The sequence below is a fragment of the Myotis brandtii genome, unplaced genomic scaffold (assembly GCF_000412655.1).
Source record: "Myotis brandtii unplaced genomic scaffold, ASM41265v1 scaffold735, whole genome shotgun sequence".
Taxonomy (NCBI): Eukaryota; Metazoa; Chordata; class Mammalia; order Chiroptera; family Vespertilionidae; genus Myotis; species Myotis brandtii.
This window is the reverse complement of record NW_005370916.1, coordinates 646688-668726: the sequence shown is the minus strand read 5'-3', so window position 1 is coordinate 668726 and position 22039 is coordinate 646688. Positions and strand designations below refer to the sequence as shown.

Here is a 22039-nt window from a genome sequence, read left to right as displayed (position 1 = left end):
TGCCCCCTACCCTTTCTGAGTCTGTTTCTCCAAATGTACAAGGAAGGGCTGGGTGAGGTCCAGATGACCCGACAGAGTGGCTTTGTGTCCAGCGTGAGCTGTGTGCTGTGGCCCAGTAAGTGCCATGATGCATTTAGCATTTACCCTGAGTGTTTTATTGTGATGAGGGACCTGAGGCTCAGAGAGGCTAAGTAACTTCGTGAAGGTCACAGAGCTGGGGAGGGAGGGTGAGGCCAGGATTCAAACCTGTCCCTCTGTCCAACTTTGTTTAACCACCATGTCACAGCACTGCAGTGTACAGGCCGACAGTCCTGCCCTCAGGGGGCTTATTAGAGCCCATGTGCAGCCATGAAAGTGTGAGCTGGGACACATGGCAAGGAGGAGCAGCTTTAGGGATTCTGGGACGGGGGAGCCTGGGAGGGCTTCCTGGAGGAGGAGGTTTCACAGTTCTCCCACAAGCTTTGGGGAGGGTTTCTCCAAATGTACAAGGAAGGGCTGGGTGAGGTCCAGATGACCCGACAGAGTGGCTTTGTGTCCAGCGTGAGCTGTGTGCTGTGGCCCAGTAAGTGCCATGATTCATTTAGCATTTACCCTGAGTGTTTTACTGTGATGAGAGACCTGAGGCTCAGAGAGGCTAAGTCACTTCGTGAAGGTCACAGAGCTGGGGAGGGAGGGTGAGGCCAGGATTCAAACCTGTCCCTCTGTCCAGCTTTGTTTAACCACCATGTCACAGCACTGCATGTGTACAGGCGACAGTCCTGCCCTCAGGGGGCTTATTAGAGCCCATGTGCAGCCATGAAAGTGTGAGCTGGGACACATGGCAAGGAGGAGCAGCTTTAGGGATTCTGGGACGGGGGAGCCTGGGAGGGCTTCCTGGAGGAGGAGGTTTCACAGTTCTCCCACAAGCTTTGGGGAGGGGCCTCAGACCAGCACCCTCATCCAGGAGGGCTCACTTTTTCTCCTGAGCCTAGAAAGCTTTGCCAAGGGAGAGTTGGCAGAAGAGTGAGTGATTCCCTCTCTGTGGGCTAGTGGATGCAGTTATCCAGAGAGGCCTTCAGGTCCTGACAGGGAGCCAATGAGAGGTCACGGGGCTCCCAGGAAGAGGGTCACATCAATAAATGATGCTGTTCCAGACAGTGGTGGGTGCTGTGGGGAAACCAGGCTGGCAGGAATGACAACCAATGTCTGGTGCAGTGGTAGGGGCACTGAGCAGTACTTTGAGAGCCGTGGGCATGGACCAGGGTCAGGGGGCTTCCCTCCAGAAGTGAGGCCCCGCCCAAAGCTGACTGGGAGGTCACTGGACACAGGACAGAAGGGAGTTCCCGGCAGGGTACTGATGCGTAAAGAGCCTGTGGCTGGAGGGGCCAGGGTAACACGAGGGTCTGGAGGACGCCCAGGAAGGCTGTAGTGAGTAGATTGTGCAAGGCCTGGGGGCCAGATGGAGGGCCGGGTCTTCACGCTGCGAGGACTGGAGACGTAACCAGGGGAATGACAAGCCATTGTGGATTTGGAGGAGGGAGCCCACGCTGGCTGCAGGGGGAGAGCCTGGAGGGGCCAGGGTAACACGAGGGTCTGGAGGACGCCCAGGGAGGCTGTAGTGAGTAGATTGTGTAAGGCCTGGGGGCCAGATGTAGGGCCGGGTCTTCATGCTAAGAGGACTGGAGACATAACCAGGGGAATGACAAGCCATTGTGGATTCGGAGGAGCCCACGCTGGCTGCAGGGGGAGAGTCCAGATGACCCGACAGAGTGGCTTTGTGTCCAGCGTGAGCTGTGTGCTGTGGCCCAGTAAGTGCCATGATTCATTTAGCATTTACCCTGAGTGTTTTACTGTGATGAGAGACCTGAGGCTCAGAGAGGCTAAGTCGTCAGGGTGGAGCAGAGAGATGAGAAGATGATGGAAATGAGAGGCACTTGGCAGACGAGCCAAAAGGACTCCGGGGTGGAGAAGCAGACATGACATGGTGCCCTGTCCTGTGTCCTGTGTCCTCAGACCTGCCCCCTGACCGTGTCTCTCCTCCTCCCAGGCCTGCGGGTGCGAGAGGTGCAGATCGAGGTGTCCCGACAGCAGCAGGACAGAAGGGAGTTCCAGGCAGGGTACTGATGCGTAAAGAGCCTGTGGCTGGAGGGGCCAGGGTAACACGAGGGTCTGGAGGACGCCCAGGAAGGCTGTAGTGAGTAGATTGTGCAAGGCCTGGGGGCCAGATGGAGGGCCGGGTCTTCACGCTGCGAGGACTGGAGACGTAACCAGGGGAATGACAAGCCATTGTGGATTTGGAGGAGGGAGCCCACGCTGGCTGCAGGGGGAGAGCGGATGGATGGGGAGAGATGGCCTGTGTTAGCCATTGCCATTTCCCGGTGAGCTGCAGTGGCGGCTGGGGTCAGGGTGGAGCAGAGAGATGAGAAGATGATGGAAATCAGAGGCACTTGGCAGATGAGCCAAAAGGACTCAGGGGTAGAGAAGCAGACATGTCATGGTGCCCTGTCCTATGTCCTGTGTCCTCAGACCTGCCCCCTGACCGTGTCTCTCCTCCTCCCAGGCCTGCGGGTGCGAGAGGTGCAAATTGAGGTGTCCCGACAGCAGGTGGAGGAACTGTTTGGGCTGGAGGATTACTGGTGCCAGTGCGTGGCCTGGAGCTCTGCGGGCACCACCAAGAGTCGCCGGGCCTATGTCCGCATCGCATGTACGCCACCCTGACATTCCCCTCCACACACCCCAGTCCCTGGGCCCTTTCCCCTTCCCTGTGGATCCTGGAGAGGGAATTCCACTCCCGTGGGGGGATCTAGCCGAAGACGCCCACCACAGAGACATCAGGGCCCATGGACGCCTGCCAGAGAGGGCTTCTAGACCCAGAACCTGGGCCCCCTCTGGCCCACCAATTGTAAAGGCCAGTTTTCACCACATCTATATAAGGAACCTGCCAGCTTCCTCGCCATTCCAGGCCATGGGGAGGGAACTGTTTCCGCAACTCCACCTGGTCAGGCCCCGCGTTAGTGAGGCTATTCCCCAAGTAAAAGCCAGGTGTCCCCACGATCGTTCCCTTGGTGTGCACTGCCACCTCGTGGCTAGAATGGGGCACTGCAGCCTCCAGACTGTGCCTTGTCCCCTCCCTCTTCCCAGATCTGCGCAAGAACTTCGACCAGGAGCCTCTGGGCAAGGAAGTACCCCTGGACCACGAGGTTCTCCTGCAATGCCGCCCACCAGAGGGGGTGCCTGTGGCTGAGGTGAGTGGGGACATGGAGGACGCTGGGCATGGCAGAGGCCAGTGGGCATGGCATTTACCACCAGCCATGATATGATGCCTCAGGCTCCCAGAGCCCCCCCATTTCACAGAGGAGGGAACTGCAATCTCTGCACAACTCAGCACACGCCACACCCCGGCTGGGCCCTCCGCAGGCACAACCCCATGGGGTGCGGTAGAGCTGGGGCAGGAACCCCCAGGACTCCTTGGGTCGGCCGCAGGCTGTACACACCACCTCCCCAGCCCCACCCAGGGGTCATCTTAACCATTGTGTTCTGTGGTGTTCCGCGGAGTGCCTGGCTGGTGGAGGCCCCGCCTCACTGCGTCCCCACGGTGGGTGGACATGGAGAAAACCGCCGCCCTGCCTCTGGTCAGACCTCCCCTACACTCCAGAGAGGGAGCAGGCACTGGGTCCTCATGCCCCTCCACCCTGTTCCTGCAGGTGGAATGGCTCAAAAATGAGGACATCATTGACCCCACCCAGGACTCCAACTTCCTGCTCACCATTGACCACAACCTCATCATCCGCCAGGCCCGCCTGTCAGACACGGCCAACTATACCTGCGTGGCCAAGAACATAGTGGCCAAGCGCCGCAGCACCACGGCCACTGTCATCGTCTATGGTGCGGGCCAGAGCGGGGTCAGGCATGGCCCGGGGGCGGGGGGGGCGGGGCAGCCCAGGGCTAGATGGCCACCTGACCCGTCCTACTCAGGACACAGCCGGACCCTGGGCAGCCAGTGAGCAGGAGGAAGCCCACAAGGTTACACAGCAAAGCTAGTGGTCGAGTGAGGCCCCCTGAGTCCCTAGCCAGGAGCACCCACCCTTCTCAGACCCTTTTCCTGCCCCTGAAGGAGGAGACCCAGCTCTCAGAGTCAGGTCTGGGGCACGGCCAGTCGGGATCCCCATACCCTAGTCCATTGCCCTAGCGGAGTTAAGGGCTGCTGGCCAGGCCCGTAGGCTGTTCCTTGCTGTCCCCTGGGTGGGAAGGGCGGAGCCACACCTGAGATTCCTCGGATGTTGTAGAAAGAACCCCACACTGGGTTCCAGTCCCAGGTCCCCCATCGATCACGGGAGATCCTGGGTGTCAGCCCTCTCTGAACTTTGCCATGTTACAAGGGGGCGGGGAATAGACCATGACCTCGAGGGTCCTGGTGCTGAAGGTTGCAGCCAGGCCTGCCTGCTGGTATCTGAGTGCCTAGCCCCGCAGGCAGGAGGGGTCCAGCTAGGAAGGGCCAGCCTCAGCAGAAGACTCGTCAAGGGTGGAGAGATAGGGTTTGGGGGCCCAAGGGGTCACAGAGCCAGGCCAAAGGGGTGACACCTGCTGCCCCTGCAGTGAACGGCGGATGGTCCAGCTGGGCAGAGTGGTCGCCCTGCTCCAACCGCTGTGGCCGCGGCTGGCAGAAGCGCACACGGACCTGCACCAACCCCACCCCGCTCAACGGAGGAGCCTTCTGTGAGGGCCAGGCCTTCCAGAAGACTTCTTGCACCACCGTGTGCCCAGGTAAGGCCTCTGGCCAGGTGAGACCCTGCCCACAGCACGCCCACGCCCAGCCCCCAGCCCTGTCTTCTGCTGTGGTGTCTGCCAGAGTCAGGACGGCCTTTCTCTCCCCGCGTGGGGAACAGCAGGTGCTTGTCCCAGGGCCCACAGCTGGCTGAAAAGGCTGGGCGAGGTGCTATGACCTCTGACCTTTGTTCTTCCCTGGCTGCTGAAGAGACAAGGCAGAGGCTCTGAGCTGAGCTGCGGTCTGAGGGGTGGGCTCTGCTGCCCTCTACGCTGAGGGTGCCAGCCCCCTGGGCCGGGGTCCCAGAGCTGCCTGGAGTTAGGGCGCCTGCACTCCTGTACTTGACTGTCAGGCACACCGAGGCTGCTGACCCTGATCCGCTTCTCCTTTTGTCTTTGTGTGACTGCCTCTCCATCTGTGTGTCTGTCCTTGCTTGTCTGGCTGTGTGTCCTCTGGTTACATGTTTCTGTGAGTGGTGTGGTATTTACTGGGTTTGTATCCTTGTGTATGTACTTGTGCATTGGGCTGCCTCTGTGTGACTTTATGCATCTACTTGTGTTCTCTTTGCCCACCGGGCACACCTGGCTCTGCATTGGTCTGGGGCTGTGTGGGTGTGGCATGGATTTCTCTGTATGGCCTGTATGGTGTCTTGAGTTCTGTGCACGTAACGGGGTGTGTGTGTGCGTGTGTGTGTGTGTGTGCATGTGTTCTCATGTGCCAGTGTGTGTGTGTGTGCGCGCGCGCGTGTGTGCGTGTGTTCTCATGTGCCGTGTGCTGTGCTCCTGTAGTGGATGGAGCGTGGACAGAGTGGAGCAAGTGGTCAGCCTGTAGCACGGAGTGTGCCCACTGGCGCAGCCGAGAGTGCATGGCACCCCCACCCCAGAACGGAGGCCGAGACTGCAGCGGGACCCTGCTCGACTCCAAGAACTGCACCGACGGGCTGTGCATGCAGAGTGAGTCCTTGGGAAGACGGATAAGGGACCCCCCAGCCGCACCCCCAGGCCTCAGTGCCCAGCCTGCAGCGGAACAACCCCTCGGGGCCTCTGCCCACCCACCACATCCATCATCTCATCCGGGCCATTCTCCGTCACCGTCTCTGCCACCTTTTCCTGCCACCTGTGTCATTGTCTTTCCCTTTATTTCCCTCAACAGATAAGAAAACTCTAAGTGACCCCAAAAGCCACCGTAAGTCCCATTTCATGGCTGTCCTCTTTCCTCTGGGGCTCTCCTTGGCTGGCCTTTCCAGGGTGTGGGGGGCCGGGCAGGGGTAGCGGAAGGTGCCTCCCCCCGACCCTCCCCGGGGTTCCTAGGACCCGCTGTAGGTGCCACGCCTCCATTACACGCAGATAGGCAGACCCTGGGCTGACAGAAAGGCCCTGGGGCAGCATCTTGACCCTCACAATACAGGACAAGAAGCTAAATCTGAGAAGGCACTTACCCAGGGACCCAGCCAGGTTTGAACTGGATGTTTTCCTGGCAAATCTGCTGCTGTCAGCCCCATCCCCTTGGCCTCCTCTTGAAACCAGGGCCAGGGGGCAGGCCACACCTGTCCATCACGGTGCCCCACTCTGTCCCCCAGCAGCTGGCCAGAGCCTCCCCAGTTCCCTGGGCTGCCTTCAGCCCCGAGGTCTTGGCCTCTAGCCCCCAGAGGCTGCGCTGCATTAACTCAAGAGCAGTAAAGCCACCTGGGCAGATTGGCCTGTGGTCATGAAACCACAATTTCCAAATAATTCTGGAGTCATAAAATCAGCAGTGAGCCCCTCCCCCAGTTCACTGGGGGCCGCGCTGTTGACTGATTGGAAAGTGTAAATCTCCAGGCCAGTGGCCCCACTGGTTAGCGGGACATCAGGAGGCAGAGCCCGGCCCTGGGAGTAGAAGCCCCCAGAGGGGTGGGGGTCCATCCCTGAGGGCTGCTGAGGCCAGTGGGGGTACCAGAAGGTGCGAAGTGGGCGGGCACAGTGCCCTCCCCGAGGGCCCAGGGTCAGGACAGATGCCGCCTGGAACTCCCACAGCAATGATCTTGGTTCTGCCTGTGCTGTCCAGTATGGCTCTTTAAGCTTACATTTACCTTAATTAAATTAAATATATTTAGAAATTCAGTCCCTAAGTCTCACTGGCCACAGTTCAGTGGTTCAGTGGCCACATGTGGTTGGTGGCTGTCGTGTGTAGCAGCACAGACATAGCGTGTCTTCATTCATCATCATGGGAATTCTGTTGGCCAGCCCTCCGTTAGTCCCTGATTCTTGACCTGACCCTTGCCTGCCCGGCTGTGCGGAGTTATTCCAGCTGTGCAGCAGCCTGCCCTGCCCCCACCAGAGCGGGTGTCCTCCAGCCCAGTGGCCAGCCTGGGGGAGGGGAGTGTAGCCAACGGTTGCCTCCCTGAACCCCTTCCTTCGCCTCCACCTGCTCACCTCCTCTCCACCCCATTGCCCTGCATCTCATTCCCCTCCACCTGCTCCCCCTCCTCCCCCTCCCCCTTCACCTCTCACCCCTCAGCACAGCGGGAGCCGGGTGGGTTGGCGCCGCCACTTGCAAACATTGCGGGGAGCCTGGCCCTCTGGTCCTCTGGAGGTTTGCCACGGGCTGCAAGGGAGACTCTAGTCTGGATCCCAGCTCCGACAGGACAAACTGTGACCCGGTGACTGAGCCACAGACCCTGGCTCCTCAGCAGTGAGCAGGGAATTACTCCGGGGAGTGACAAGTCACTTTGCCTCTCCTTGCCCCACTGCGAGGGGAGCAGGCCAGAGGTTTTGAGACCGTTTTACTTATAGAGGCTGGTGCTCAGAGAGGTTCAAGTCTTGCCTGAGGTCACCAGCCTGTCGTGGCTGGGATCGGACTAGAACCCAGGCCCTGCCCCTCCCTAGGGACCCCGGGCCTCCCTGGCTCCCCCAGGCTGGGCCTCTGCCCCTGCCCTCACACAGCCCTCCCGTCCTGCAGTCCTGGAGTCCTCGGGGGACATGGCGCTGTATGCCGGCATCGTGGTGTCCATCCTGGTGGTGGTGGCGGTCCTCATGGTGGTGGCGGTGGTGGTGTACCGCCGCAACTGCCGTGACCTGGACACTGACATCACCGACTCGTCCGCCGCCCTCACCGGAGGCTTCCACCCCGTCAACTTCAAGACGGCGAGGCCCAGTAAGACCCGGGGACGCCTGGTTGGCAGGTGGGGACAGGGCACCCAGTGGGGTGTGGCAGACAGACTCCCTCCTGGGGTCCAGAGTTTGTTCTAGAGCTGACTGTGCGGGTTGGTTTGGATTTGAGAGATGCAGAAAAGGGAAAAAGGGGTGACCCAGCCTGGTGGGTCCCCGAAGCCTTTTGCAGCTGGACATTTGAGTGAGGTTTTGCAACAGGCGGGTCCCTGGCAAGAGCGGAATGTGGGACCGGGCCAGTGAGGCACGTCTGGGTCTGACCAGCCCCGCCTCTGCAGACCACCCACAGCTCCTGCACCCTTCTGTGCCTCCCGACCTCACTGCCAGTGCCGGCATCTACCGCGGGCCCGTGTACGCCCTGCAGGACTCGGCCGACAAGATCCCCATGACCAACTCGCCCCTGCTGGACCCCCTGCCCAGCCTCAAGATCAAGGTCTACAGCTCCAGCACCACCGGCTCCGGGTCAGGCCTGCCAGATGGGGCTGACCTGCTGGGGGTCCTGCCGCCCGGCACGTACCCTGGCGACTTCTCCCGGGACACCCACTTCATGCACCTGCGCAGCGCCAGCCTCGGCTCCCAGCAGCTCCTGGGCCTGCCCCGGGAGCCGGGGAGCAGCGTCAGCGGCACGTTTGGCTGCCTGGGCGGGAGGCTCAGCATCCCTGGCACAGGTGGGTCCCTCTCTGCTTGCCTGTCAGCGTGGCCTTGGCACATCCCCTGGACAGCCCAGCACCCAGCAGAAGATAGGCCTTCCCGGAGCCCATTTCACAGACGGGGAAAGAGAGGCCCAGGGGGAAGAGGTGACCATAAAATAGAAGGCCTGGGGTTGAAGCCTGTCTCTGCCTCACTATGGCAGGGGAACCTTGGCCCAGCCACGCTCTAAACCTCAGTTTCTCTGTCTGTTAAGTGGGGAGAATGCCCCGTTGTAATTCAGCGGAACTACAGTGCTGTCCTAGGTTCTGGCATCAGGAAGGGCAGAGGTGCCCATCTCAAGGTTGCAAAGCCATTAGTTAACAGTTACCCAGCGTCATGCCCAAGGCTGGAGGCAGCACTGGGACCTTCAGACGCCAGGTCTTTGCCCATCTCTACACCCCATTGCAACGCCAGAGGCCCCTGTGTTACTGACAAGCCCTCTGGTCAGTGGCCGGGCCTCTCGTTGATCCCAGTCTCCAGACCTTCTCTCCCATCCCCTGCTGGTGACCACCTGTTCGAAGCTCCTGGACTCCCTTCAACCCCTCCCTGCTGACCTCCCTCTCCCCCTAGGGGTCAGCCTGCTGGTGCCCAATGGAGCCATCCCTCAGGGCAAGTTCTACGAAATGTACCTTCTTATCAACAAGGCAGAAAACACCCTGTGAGTAGAGACCCCAGCCCTGGCCCAGATCGCCCCCTGCCCTTCCTCTCTCCCTGCTGCCTGTTTAGCCTGGGCCCAAACACCGCCTTCTCCCCTCCTGAGCCTGATCCTCGGCCAGAGCCAGTCCTCCGAGGAAAACACTGCTAGATCTTATGTCCACATCCAAAACGTGCAGAACCAGCACAACAAATCATATAACTCGAAAGGCAATTTACAGGCCAGCTACAATATGACAAAAGGCTAATCTCCTATGCAAAGAGGTTTTAGAGACCAATGAGGAAAATTTAACATCTCAGTACAAAAAAGGGCAAAGGATATGAACAAGTGATTTATACACACTCTTTGTTATGCGCGCGCGCTCACAGACACACACACACACACACACTGGCCAATAGGTTATGAGAAATTGTTCAGCCTAATTTGTAGTCCAATAGTAACTCAAACAGCCATGAGATATTGGGAGTTTTTTTGCTTCGTGAATGCGTAAACATTTTTTTTTCCAAACGAGAATGCCTTCATGCCGGCAAAAGTGTGGCATGTAGCCCGCCATGGCACTGGCAGGAGTGTAGAGCGGTACCAGCTTCCCAGAGAACAGTTGAGCAGCACCATTAAAACACTCCATGAGGTCCTAGCTGGTCCGGCTCAGTGGATAGAGCATCGGCCTGTGGACTGAAAGTTCCCGGGTTCGATTCTAGTCAAGGGCACGTGCCCGGTTTCGGGCTCCATCCCCAGTGGGGGACATGCAGGAGGCAGCCAATCAATAACTCTCATCGTTGATGTTTCTATCTCTCCCTCTCCCTTCCTCTCTGAAATCAATAAAAATATATTAAAAAAACAAAACAAAAACAAAAAAACTCCACGAGTGCAGAGTCTTTGAGATGTGAGCAAAGGTTTGGCTGTGAGAACGTCATAGTGTGATAGCAAAAATCTGCAAACAGTCTGCAGGTTATGCCGTTTCTCTGCCTCTCCTTAACCCCTGACCTCTGGGAGCCCCGGGGGTGGAGACCTGCCCTCTGTCACCCCAGGAACAGGGACAGGTGGGACCCCAGCAGCCCTCTAAGCCCTGGCTGAGCGCTCGGCCTCCCCTCACTGCCGCCTCCTGTCCCCAGCCCACTTTTGGAAGGGACCCAGACAGTATTGAGCCCCTCGGTGACCTGCGGGCCCACAGGCCTCCTGCTGTGCCGCCCGGTCATCCTCACGGTGCCCCACTGTGCCGAAGTCAGTGCCAGCAACTGGATCTTCCAGCTCAAGACCCAGGCCCACCAGGGCCACTGGGAGGTGAGGAGCCACAGCTGGGTCGGGGGGGCCGGGCCCACCATCTGAACCTGCCTCCTTTCCCCTGGCCCGGCCTGGGTGGACCCTGCACAGCCTTGACCGTGACCTGTCTCCCCACCCCCCACTCTCACCTGCAGGAGGTGGTGACCCTGGATGAGGAGACCCTGGACACCCCTTGCTACTGCCAGCTGGAGGCCAGGTCCTGCCACATCCTGTTAGACCAGCTGGGCACCTACGTGTTCACGGGTGAGTCCTACTCCCGCTCAGCCGTCAAGCGGCTCCAGCTGGCCATCTTCGCCCCAGCCCTCTGCACATCCCTGGAGTACAGCCTCAGGGTCTACTGCCTGGAGGACACGCCTGTAGCGTTGAAGGTAAGGCCAGGCCACAGGTGCCCGCACAGCCCTGGCACACTGTAGATACACCACCCCTGGCCAGCCAGCCACCTGGTACCTTCTAGTGTTCCCCTCCCCAAAGTCATGGTATCTTTCAGGCACCCTCCACCATCATCAGCCTCATTCATTCATTCATTCATTCATTCCTCAAACATTGAAATGGCATCAGACTCTGAGATACAGAGGAATCAGGCACAGGTCTTGCCTTTGCCAATCTCCAGGCTGGAGGTGGGAGACAGAAAGGTGGTCCCTGATGGTGGTCGTCCAGAGGGCTGAGGGCCGAGGGAGCACCCGCCTGGAAGGGGGGAGGCTCTGAGAAGGCTTCCCAGCAGAGCTGGTAGGCTCCAAAGGACGAGTAGGCATGCAGATAGAGGATGAAGGGCATTGCTGGAGACAACAGCTTCTGCAAAGGCAGGTGTCTTTCTTCGGGAACGAAGGGTGCAGAGGGTGTGAGCGTGTGAGGGAGAAGGATGGGGCTGGAGAGACAGGCCGAGCTCAGCTTCCCAGCACTCCTGGGGCCATGCCAAGGGATTTGGAACTTGTCCAGGGGGCAGGGGCATCGACCTGGAGGACACTGGTTCACAGATGCTCCTTTCCAGCTCCTTTGTCTCCCAGTCTCATGTGACTTGTCACAAACTCCGAGTTGCCAGATGATGCAACAGAGGTGAAAGGGCCTCATGGGAGAGTGAGTGTCGCCTGCTGGGATCATTCTGGCCTGAAGTTCCAAGAGGTCCAAATGGGCTGGAGGCTCCCAGGGAATGGCCTGGTGGCCTGGATCTCTTCGTACTGGGCCATTGGCTGATGTCCTGCTTTGCTCAGAGATTGGAGTGGAGATTAAGAGGGACGATGCCACATTTTGGCACGATGGCATTCGTTGTTACTCAGTCCTGGTCCATCCATCCAACTTTCTGCCCATCCCTCTACATACTCTTTCAGTCAACAGTCCCTCTGTCCATCCAGCCTTCACACATCCATCCATTTGCCTTTCCTTCCATCTGTCCTATTTTACAACCATCCATTTGTATATTCATCTATAGATCCATCTCTCTGTCTCTATCCATATCTGCTTATCCATCCATTTATTTATCCACCCATCCGTTCATCTGTCCACCCATTTATGTATAAATCCATTTATACCTCCATCTCACTATGTGTCCATTTATCTAGCCGCTTTTTTCCTGTCTGTCTGACCACATATCCACAAGTAAGCCTTCTGTGAGCATTTACCAAATGCCCAGCCCTGTGTTCAGGTGGGTCTCTGCCCTCCAAGTTTCAGCTTGGTTCCCTCTGCCTGAGTCTGTCCCAACCCCCAAGCTTGCGGTAGGAAAGGGCCCATTGGCCAAGTACGATGGGCTCCCCCTTCCTGTTGCCCCACCCACAGGAGGTGCTGGAGCTGGAGCGGACCTTGGGCGGATACCTCGTGGAGGAGCCCAAACCCCTGCTGTTCAAGGACAGTTACCATAACCTGCGCCTCTCCCTCCACGACATCCCGCATGCCCACTGGAGGAGCAAGCTGCTGGCCAAATACCAGGTGAGGGCCGGGCTGCGGGATGGGGAGAGCTGGGGCTGGGGTGGGACACACGTGGGGATCGGCCCAGGGAAGACCAGTTCCCCCTCCCGGACTCTGCTCCCCCCTCAGCCCTGCAGCCTTGCCCCTCCATCTTTGTCTCCCTCCACCCCCCTCTCCAGGCTGCCTCCCAGTCGTGCTTAGGCACACCCCCACCATCGACAGCCACACTTCCCCTCCCACCCCGATCACACTTCCCACGCACAGATGTCTTCCACATCATCTTCAAAGAGGCCTTGCCATCCCCGAGAGCACCCAGGCCTGGCAGACAGTCCAAACTTATCTTCGATGGTCACACCCCTCTGCCCCATCCACCTGGGACACCGAGTCCATTGGCTTCCCAGCCCCAGGCACACAGGCGCACACACACTCACACATTCAGGCTTGTGCCTTCTTCCCTTTCTCAGCTGAAGGGCCCTTGGCCAGCTCTTCCTCTGCCCCGTTGGGTGGAGAGGCCTGAGCTGCCCCCTGAGAGGTCCCAGCCCTCCCTGCACTGGCCCCATTACCTCCTCTGCCTTCATTCCCGGAGGCAGGGCAGGCTGGGCTTGTCTCCTTGACCTGCCTCCCTCCTTCCCCAGGAGATCCCCTTCTGTCACATATGGAGTGGCAGCCAGAGGGCCCTCCACTGCACCTTCACCCTGGAGAGGCACAGCCTGGCCTCCACCGAGTTCACCTGCAAGATCTGCGTGCGGCAGGTGGAGGGGGAGGGCCAGATATTCCAGCTGCACACCACACTGGCAGAGGTGAGGCGGGGGGCTGGGGCGGCATGCACACCCATGCTCGCCCACATCTGAGTGGAAACGCCATCTCCCACAGAGTCATGTCCCCCAGCCCCCCAAGTCTGAGCTGGGACTTGGGCTCTTTTTGCCAACATCTGCCATTTGTTGAGTGCCGACCCTGTGCTTGGCATATACTGTACCAAGCATGTACTGTGCTTGGCATGTACTGTGCCTAGTTTTTCTCACTCAAGCTCCACAGCCACCAAGGAAACAAGTCCAGTGATCCCCCAGGAGATGAAAAAGTAGGTTTCAGGGAGGGCAGGTACCATGGACCTGTGTCGGGTCCTTGCTCGGCCCCAGCCTGCAGCTGTGCACCCTATAAATCTGGATCGAGGTCCACGAAAGCCAGGCCACCCAGGGGGCAGTGCAGTGGGAAGAGCACTGGCTGTAGGCCTAGGCCCAGTTCTGCCACCAGTTTGGCATGTGATCATGGCAAGTCACTTCCTGTTCTAGACTTCGGGCTCCTCATGGCTTCCTGATCTTGAGGCTGCATTAGCATCCACCCTGGGCAGTGCATCAGCATGGTGTGCCCCCTGAGGGCTAGGAGTCAGGCATGCAGCCCTGGCCCACAGGAGCTGGCCCTCTAGGGGAGAAGGCCTGTCCAGGGCAGGTGGGGATGGACCAGAGCCTCCTCTGCCCCTCTCACCCTTGCCCCCTGCCCTTCCAGACACCCGCTGGCTCCCTGGACGCCCTCTGCTCTGCTCCCAGCAGCACGCTCACCACCCAGCTGGGACCCTATGCCTTCAAGATCCCGCTGTCCATCCGCCAGAAGATATGCAACAGCCTGGACGCCCCTAACTCCCGGGGCAATGACTGGCGCCTGTTGGCGAAGAAGCTCTCCATGGACCGGTAAGTGTGGGGACAGGGACTTGGCCACCTGGGTGTGCTACGTCTGAGACGCCCATTGATTGAGAGGCGTGGCGCTCAGCATGCTGGCCCGCGGCAGTCAGATGAGGCCAGGCACCAGCCAGTGTGAGCACCATCAGCACCCAGTGCCCGGACGGAGCAGGTAGAGCAGAGACCGCTTGCCGACAGAACTTTCCTGGAGAACTTAACATGCTGGGTCAATGCAATGGCAAGAGTAGCCATTATCATGATGTCATACTTGCTGAGAAACCACTTCATAAACCTGCATTGAGCAGATGCCAGGTTTACGACATCTTATTAGAATGAGGCTTTCTTCCTGCTCTCGGGAGCGCATGGGGCGATCAGGCAAGGTTGGAGGTGGGAGGAAGAGAGAATGGAGAGCTGGTTTCTACAGTCACGCCTGGACCCCAGTGTCTTTCAGTATAATAATGAGATGATGAATGATGAGCAAGACAGTTTCCATGTTACAGCCGAAGAGACTAAAGCTCAGAGAGCTGCAGTGACTTGCCCAGGGCCGCACAGCCTGCAAGCAGAGGAACTGGGACGCACACCCAGGACTGTGGGACCCCAGAGTCCCCAGGCTTCCCCCCTCGTGCTCTCCCCACTCCCAGGTTTAGGGAGGTGTTGAGCTTTGGGGCAGCCCAGTACCCTTCTTCCCTCCCCCAGGTACCTGAACTACTTTGCCACCAAAGCGAGCCCCACGGGTGTGATCCTGGACCTCTGGGAAGCTCTACAGCAGGATGACGGGGACCTCAACAGCCTGGCCAGTGCCTTGGAGGAGATGGGCAAGAGTGAGATGCTGGTGGCCATGGCCACCGATGGGGACTGCTGAGCCGCCCCCGACTGCGGGCTGCTAGGGACTGGCAGAGGCGGGTGCAGGGAGGTCCGGGCACCTCCTGTGTGGCAGTTCACCTCTGCTGCCCCCCAGTTCACAGCCGGGGTCACCCCTCCTCCTCTTCCCTTGCCCTACCCCAGATCACGACCAGCCTTAGGAATCCATGGACTCTGGTATTCCTCTCCCCGCCACCCCCCTCCCCACCCCACCATCTCTCCTGGCTCAGTCCTTCGTGCAGAAACCAGGGTGGGCTGAGGCCTCTGAAAACAGGGGAGCAAGGGAGTGGCCCTCCCTCCACCCTGACCCTCTACCTGCAGCCCTGGTTTGTCTTCGTTTCGTTCTTGATTTTCTTCCTCAGCTAATGATTTCTCCCTGCTCCCTAAGCCCTCTGTCTTCACACCATTTTCCTCTTTGAAGATCAGTCAAGTCCACATGCTTTCTCCATCCAAAAGCTAAAAGGAAAGGAAGCAAACTTGCTTCAGGAAGAAGAAAAACACCAAAACCACAAGGGAAAAGGAAAACCCAGTTTCTTAGGAAACGCAAATGATTTATTATCCAGGTATTTGGATAAGTCCTTTTTAAGAAAAAAAAAGAGAAAAAGAAAAAACAACACAAAAAAATAGAAAACTCTTTTCTTGAGTGTGGGTGTGCTCACGGTTCTGGCCAGGAGCCAGTGTGTGTGTGTGTGTGTGTGTGTGTGTGTGTGTGTGTGTGTGAGAGAGAGAGAGAGACACTGAGCTGGAGCACTTTGCTGCTGCTGACCCCATCTTGGACTGAGTTTTACAAGGCCTCCGTGTCCCCAGTTGTAAAGGCTCAAATGGTACACGTTTCGCTCTAAAGTCTTAAGCAGACGCTGCACACATAAAGCCAAGGAGCCCTGGAGTGGGGCTCTTGAGCCCCAGCTCAAGGTAGGGCTCTCCCTCCACGTCCCAGGCAGACACCCCCCGGGCTCCTCTGGGCCCTGAGATGGAACATATGGGCCACCCAGGCCAGCTGTGCGCCTTGGAGATGGTTTCCAGCTCCTGGAGAGGGGGTGTGGCCCGGAAGCGGGGTCCTAACAGAGAAAGGTGTGGGAGATGAGCCCCCACTGGACACCTCTACTCCACCCGAGGGTGGAGCCAGCCAGGGCCCCCTCCCAGCAGCCTCTGGAGCAGGTTGGCATTCTCCTGAACCCAGGCGTCCAGGAGGCACCCTTCCCCAGCCTGTTTCTCTTCTGTAAGACAGAGGGGTGATGAGAGGGCCTTGTGAGCAGCACAGCCTGTCTGGGCCTCGGTGTGGCTTTGAGAAGCGTGTAGGCAGCAGCCCTGCAGTGGGAGGCAGGGAGTGGGCGGCCCGCCTGCGCAGGGCATGCCCTCTGCCCGCCCCGTAGAGGAGAGGGTGGAGGGCGCTTTCCCAGCTCTGGTCTCCACAGGCACCTCCCTGCCTCCTCCTCTCACCCTCCCTCTGCTCTGGGAGATCTTGAGTAGGTCACCTTTGAACAGGAAGGGCTGCCAGAGTGGAGGGCTGCACCCCCTCACCAGCCTGGACCGGGATGTCCTGAGGGGCCAGCAGGGTCCTGACTCGGGGAGGGACCATCCCCGGCCCTTGGCAGCTATCTGACAATGGCTGGGACCAGGCTCCCGCAGCTGGCACGGAGACCTCATCAAAGGCCTCTCCTTGGCACCCGGGCAAGGCAAGTGCCAGCTCGCCGACAGCTCCAGGCACTGGCCCCATGGCTTGCCCCAGCAGGCCCAGCTGCAGCTGCCGGGACCAGCCTGGGCACCGCCTCGCCTTTGAAAGGATGCTTTAGGGCTGCAGTCCAGCCAGCGTCCCCAGCCTGGCTTCCTGCCACCTCAGGGTGGGGGTCGGCCGTGGGCAGATGAGGTCCTGCTCCGAGTTTGAGAGAGGAGTCCCTGTGTCGGGACTGAGGGGGACAGCTCCTGACCCAGGGCCCAGGTGCTGCTGCCTCCCTGGGGCTCAGCCTCCCTGGTCACTCCCGGCCCACGCCAGGGGGCCTGCATGATAGCGTGGAGCTGGCAGCATAACCAGTGCCACCGGGCTTCACGGTGCCCTTCCCTTCACCGGCTCTAGAATGGCCATGGGCACCTGCAGCCCCAGGCCAGCACTCGGCCTTCAGCTGTGCCGTGGAGCTGTGGGACCTCGGGCATGTGGCTGCCTTCTCTGGGCCTCATTTCCTCTCTGTACCTGGAGGGCCCCGCAGCTGCTGTTTGAGGCTGTGGGCTCTGACACGCCATCATTCTAGGCTTTGGGTGGGAACCCCGGTGGGTAGGAGTTCGGTCCTCCGCTTGCCCCAACCCACCCTCAAGCTTGTTCAGTGCCTGGGACAAGAGCTCTTTGTGGAGGAGGCCAGGCCACCTGTTTCTAATCTGGTTTCTAGAAATTACGCACCAGGGCCTGGCGCACAGAACCCATTGGCTGGGGCCTCCTGGGAAGGCTCACCGCCCGGCTTTGTAAGAAAAGCCAGGGAGGCGTTTTCTGGCTCCGCCAATCTACCGAGGCTGCTGTGACTGCATCCCATGCCGCCCGCCTCCGGTGGGATCGAGGCAGCCCCACGTGCCCATGTGCATTGAAAGCGGCAGGTTAGGTCCCACTGCGGGGCCTGTGTGGCCCTCACGTGGGCGTCTCTGTCTCTCTCATCTCGGTATGTTTGTGTTCGCGTGTGTGTGTGTGCACGTGCTGTGTGTGTGCATGTGCTCTGCGTGTGTGCTTTTATTCACACAGGCACATCAGGGCTCCCCTCCGGAAGCGTGTCCCCACTCGTGGGAGTGTGCCCTCCTCGAGCCCCCCGTTGGGACATGCAGAGGCTGGCGTGCCTGTTTGCTGCCCTCTCTGAGTCCACAGGGTCCGTCGGTGTATCTTCTACGTGCCTCTCCCTCTGCCCTCTCGTGAAGTGCCCCGGGGTCGAGTCCGGGCCAGGGGTCCTTCTGAGGGCACGAGAACCCTCCCATCTCCCGGATGATCCAGGGCCCGCGGCCCCCTTCCCCCCACAACCGGCAGCTGAGCCAGGTCCCTTAGCAAGTCCTCTGAGGGGAGGTGATTCAGGAGCTCGGGGTCAGGGAGCAGCTCTCCTGGGGGCAAAGGGCTGGACCCCCTGCCTGGGCCGCGTCTGGGGGATGCAGGGCTGCAGGAATGGCCCCCATCCCGCCTCTGTTTATTCTGTAAACTACAGCCTGTAAATAACATTTAGCATTCCTATTGTAACAAAATTAATTTTTATGAAATAAATTATATTTCCTAGTCTAATAAAAAAACAAAAACAAAAAACCTCCCGGTTATAGTCTGCTGTCTTCTGGACTGTCTTCCTCTCAGCAGCTGGGAATGACCTTCCCACTTTCCCCAAAATTCCAGGGGTTTCAGGGGTGAGGAGGTCACTGTCAGGCCTCTGAGCTCCTGGAAACGATCAAGCTCAACTGCCTCCTTTTACAGAAGGGAAAGCTGGCCCAGAGAGGGACAGGGACTACCCTGTGGTCACACAGCAAGTTCAAGCCCGGGCTGGATCTGGATCTCAGACCCCATCCCCCACCCCCACCCCCACCCTCAATCAGTGCTCTCCGTGCAAAGGCAGTGTGTGCAGGGGTCGGCCCCTGAGCCTTCCGTGGACTGGAGATGTGCAGGAGGGACGGCAGGGGGAGCCCCAGTGCCCCTGTCTGCCTGTGGAGCTCAGCTGTGCTGAGGCTGAGCCATCAGTTCAGAGCACTGGCCTGGGACAGGAGAAGTCGTGCAGCAGAAAAGGAGTGGGCTGGGGCCGGGTGACTGGACCCGGGGCTGCCTTGCCTACGTGGGCGGGTTACACACTGGACGGGAATACCTCAGATCGGGGAGGGGGTGCCCTCCCCTCAATCAATGCTCTCCGTGCAAAGGCAGTGTGTGCAGGGGTCGGCCCCTGAGCCTTCCGTGGACTGGAGATGTGCAGGAGGGACGGCAGGGGGAGCCCCAGTGCCCCTGTCTGCCTGTGGAGCTCAGCTGTGCTGAGGCTGAGCCATCAGTTCAGAGCACTGGCCTGGGACAGGAGAAGTCGTGCAGCAGAAAAGGAGTGGGCTGGGGCCGGGTGACTGGACCCGGGGCTGCCTTGCCTACGTGGGCGGGTTACACACTGGACGGGAATACCTCAGATCGGGGAGGGGGTGCCCTCCCACGGGGATTGTAGGCTTGAGTATTTACGAGAAGTTTCCAGCAGGTGGCAGGAGAGGGTCCTGTTCTAACAAAATCGCCCTGGAGCTTCATTTTCCCGCTGATGGGAGTGTCTTGAGGGGGCTTTTCTTTCTAATGTGCTGGTTTCTGGCTGGTCCCCTCTGCCCTGTGGACCTCAGGCCTCTGGGAGTGGGTCTGGCCCCAGCATTCCCCAGCATACACTGCCTGCTCTGTGAGTGGATTCCGAGGTCCTCGTTCATGGCAGGAGACACCGTGTTCACCAGCACGTGACAGGCTCCGAGAAGTCGCTCCTGAAGCAGCCGGCTTCCTCACATCAACACGGGGTGTCCCAGGTGCATTTGGCCATGGAACCCCTTGTTATGCTCTGAAGTACGTGGTACCTCTGGGCCCGGCCAGCTCTGACTCTGGGACCTGTGTCTGGGGTGGGCACCAGGTACCGCCTGCTGTCGCCTGGGGGTGGGAGCAGGGGAGATCTATGCAGATGCAAACATATTTGTACATGTAAATATTTAAATATAATGGATTTGGCCCAAGACTTTCAACCCCTCGAGGTATAAACATGAAATAGTTTTATTTTTCCAATAACTGCTAGGAGCTTCATTTTGTCGGCTCTGACGCTGGCTTTCCCAGCAGATAGCAGGCTCCCATAATGACGTCTCCACGGAGGCCTCTAACCCCGCCCTCCCTGCTGTTATTAAGACGACCTCATTTTTGTTGCTAAGGCTCAACCCACCATCTCGGAACTCCAACCTCATTTTTAACTAAAGTCCTCCGCTCTCCACGCGGTCACTGGGGTGCTGTGGTGGCCTGTCTCCATGCCTCCCCTGCCCCTTCTCTTCACAGACTCAGCCAACCGATCCTCACTCCCAACGCGGGACATCCTCTCTCCGCACCTCCTCCCTGGTCACTTTATGGGAAAGCTGCCATCAAACCCACCGGCACCCCTCAGCCTCAGTTTCCCCATCCACGAAGTGTGGGTCTGAGACCTGCAGCTCTGCAAGGGCCCTCTGGCTGGAGTCCTGCAATTTGGGGGGTGCTGGTTCTAGGACGGGTGTGACAGCCCCACCCTTTGGGCCCTCCTCTGTCGCAGTCCCAGAAGTAGATACAGAAGAACCAGTTAGGAGCAAAAGATGGGCTGGTTCCAATCCTGTGACCAAGCGGCTGCCCAGTGAGGTGGCAACGCTGGCACACATGTCCAGCCTGTCGGCCGGCGGCCCAGCCCACAAACTCAGGCCACCAGCTGTTGCCCGTGAAGGGTTGCTGGGTGCGGTGGGCAGCCGGCTGCCCCCTCCTCCACTAGGGCCTTAAGAGAAAATCCATTTCAACCCGGTTTAAAGTCAGACTCAGGAAAACCTCGTGCAGTCCTGTTTAACAACATTTTTTAAAACTTTCACCCATTTTAATGGAAAATATCATACATGCCTATGGTATTAGAAAATTCAAAAGGTACAAAAGAATAGATGAAAAGTCAATTCCCTCTACCCAGGCCTCCCCCAGAGAGGCCTCTGTTACACCTACATATCCTCTCGGGGAGATCTATGCAGATGCAAACATATTTGTACATGTAAATATTTAAATATAATGGATTTGGCCCAAGACTTTCAACCCCTCGAGGTATAAACATGAAATAGTTTTATTTTTCCAATAACTGCTAGGAGCTTCATTTTGTCGGCTCTGACGCTGGCTTTCCCAGCAGATAGCAGGCTCCCATAATGACGTCTCCACGGAGGCCTCTAACCCCGCCCTCCCTGCTGTTATTAAGACGACCTCATTTTTGTTGCTAAGGCTCAACCCACCATCTCGGAGCTCCGACCTCATCTTTAACTAAAGTCCTCCGCTCTCCACGTGGTCACTGGGGTGCTGTGGTGGCCTGTCTCCACGCCTCCCCTGCCCCTTCTCTTCACAGACTCAGCCAACCGATCCTCACTCCCAACGCGGGACATCCTCTCTCCGCACCTCCTCCCTGGTCACTTTATGGGAAAGCTGCCATCAAACCCACCGGCACCTCCTGCACAGGCACAGCGGGCGTCTCCCCCAAGCCCTCTTCGAGCTGGGCCTGGAGAATTCTCAAAGGGACGCTGTTCCTAACCGAATCCCGCCCTGGATACCACATTCCAGGGCAGGGGGACCTCGGGATTGGGAACTCCCGAGTCCTGGTTTTCAAAACACAAACTGGCCGGGCAGGAATGGGGCTCCTTACTCGCTGCTCAGCAACTGACTTGGCACATTGTGCGGGTCACTCCGTGGCCCCAGGGCTGGGCGCACACGGCCCGCAGAGCCCGCAGCCCAGGGAGGAGACAGAAACAAACGGGCAGGGGTCCAGCAGGCTTTCTAGAAGAGCCGCTCCTTTTGGAGCCGTTTCCCGGAGACGTACTTTCTCAGGTGCGCGTTCTGTGGGAGATGCTTTCCGGCAAAGGTTTGCAGCAACCTGCTTTTAATGAACCTTCGTGCTAAGAGAAGGTGCTGATGTCCTTGCAGTAGGGATGGTCCAGGTGTGACGGCCGCTGCCTGCCACAGGTGCACTATTTGGGTGTACGCATGGGTGTGTGTGAGGGGAGGGGTGGTGTCCTCTCTGGCCCTAGCCTGGGCCACGGGGGAGTCTGGGGGCGGGCTCCAGTGAGCCCGTGCTACCCCAGCAGCCATGAGGGGCTGGCCAGCCCAGGCCGCACTGTGGGTGGCTTGAATCTGCTCATCCCAGTCCCTTAGCCTAGGAAGCTGCCCCCACCCAAGGAGAAGGTCTGGGACACCCGGAAATCCAGTAAATATTTAGTGATCTGCTCCCCACGTGGGCACAGCCAGGGGCAGGGTTGCTGAGTCTGGCAGCTCCCAGCAGAACAGGAAGTGAATCCATGGCTGCTTCGCCAGGACTGAGGAGCGGCCGGCCTGAGGGTCACCGACCGAGCACGAGGAGCAGGAGGCAGGAGGTCATTCCAG

General features: G+C 59.0%; 1 protein-coding gene across 1 annotated transcript in view; it reads left to right on the top strand.

Annotated features, from left to right (window-relative positions):
* The window catches only part of UNC5B (unc-5 netrin receptor B), a 22818-nt gene extending 4601 nt beyond the window's left edge, over positions 1-18217 (top strand). The window contains exons 3-17 of the mRNA XM_005882727.2: positions 2540-2683; positions 3121-3224; positions 3684-3864; positions 4576-4743; positions 5533-5697; positions 5897-5929; positions 7682-7876; positions 8169-8558; positions 9151-9238; positions 10348-10516; positions 10651-10884; positions 12287-12436; positions 13051-13215; positions 13919-14100; positions 14785-18217. Of these exons, the coding sequence (XP_005882789.1) occupies positions 2540-2683; positions 3121-3224; positions 3684-3864; positions 4576-4743; positions 5533-5697; positions 5897-5929; positions 7682-7876; positions 8169-8558; positions 9151-9238; positions 10348-10516; positions 10651-10884; positions 12287-12436; positions 13051-13215; positions 13919-14100; positions 14785-14950 (2534 nt within the window). The 3' untranslated portion in view covers positions 14951-18217. The remainder of the gene's footprint in view (positions 1-2539; positions 2684-3120; positions 3225-3683; positions 3865-4575; positions 4744-5532; positions 5698-5896; positions 5930-7681; positions 7877-8168; positions 8559-9150; positions 9239-10347; positions 10517-10650; positions 10885-12286; positions 12437-13050; positions 13216-13918; positions 14101-14784) is intronic.
* The last annotated feature ends 3822 nt before the right edge of the window (positions 18218-22039 follow it).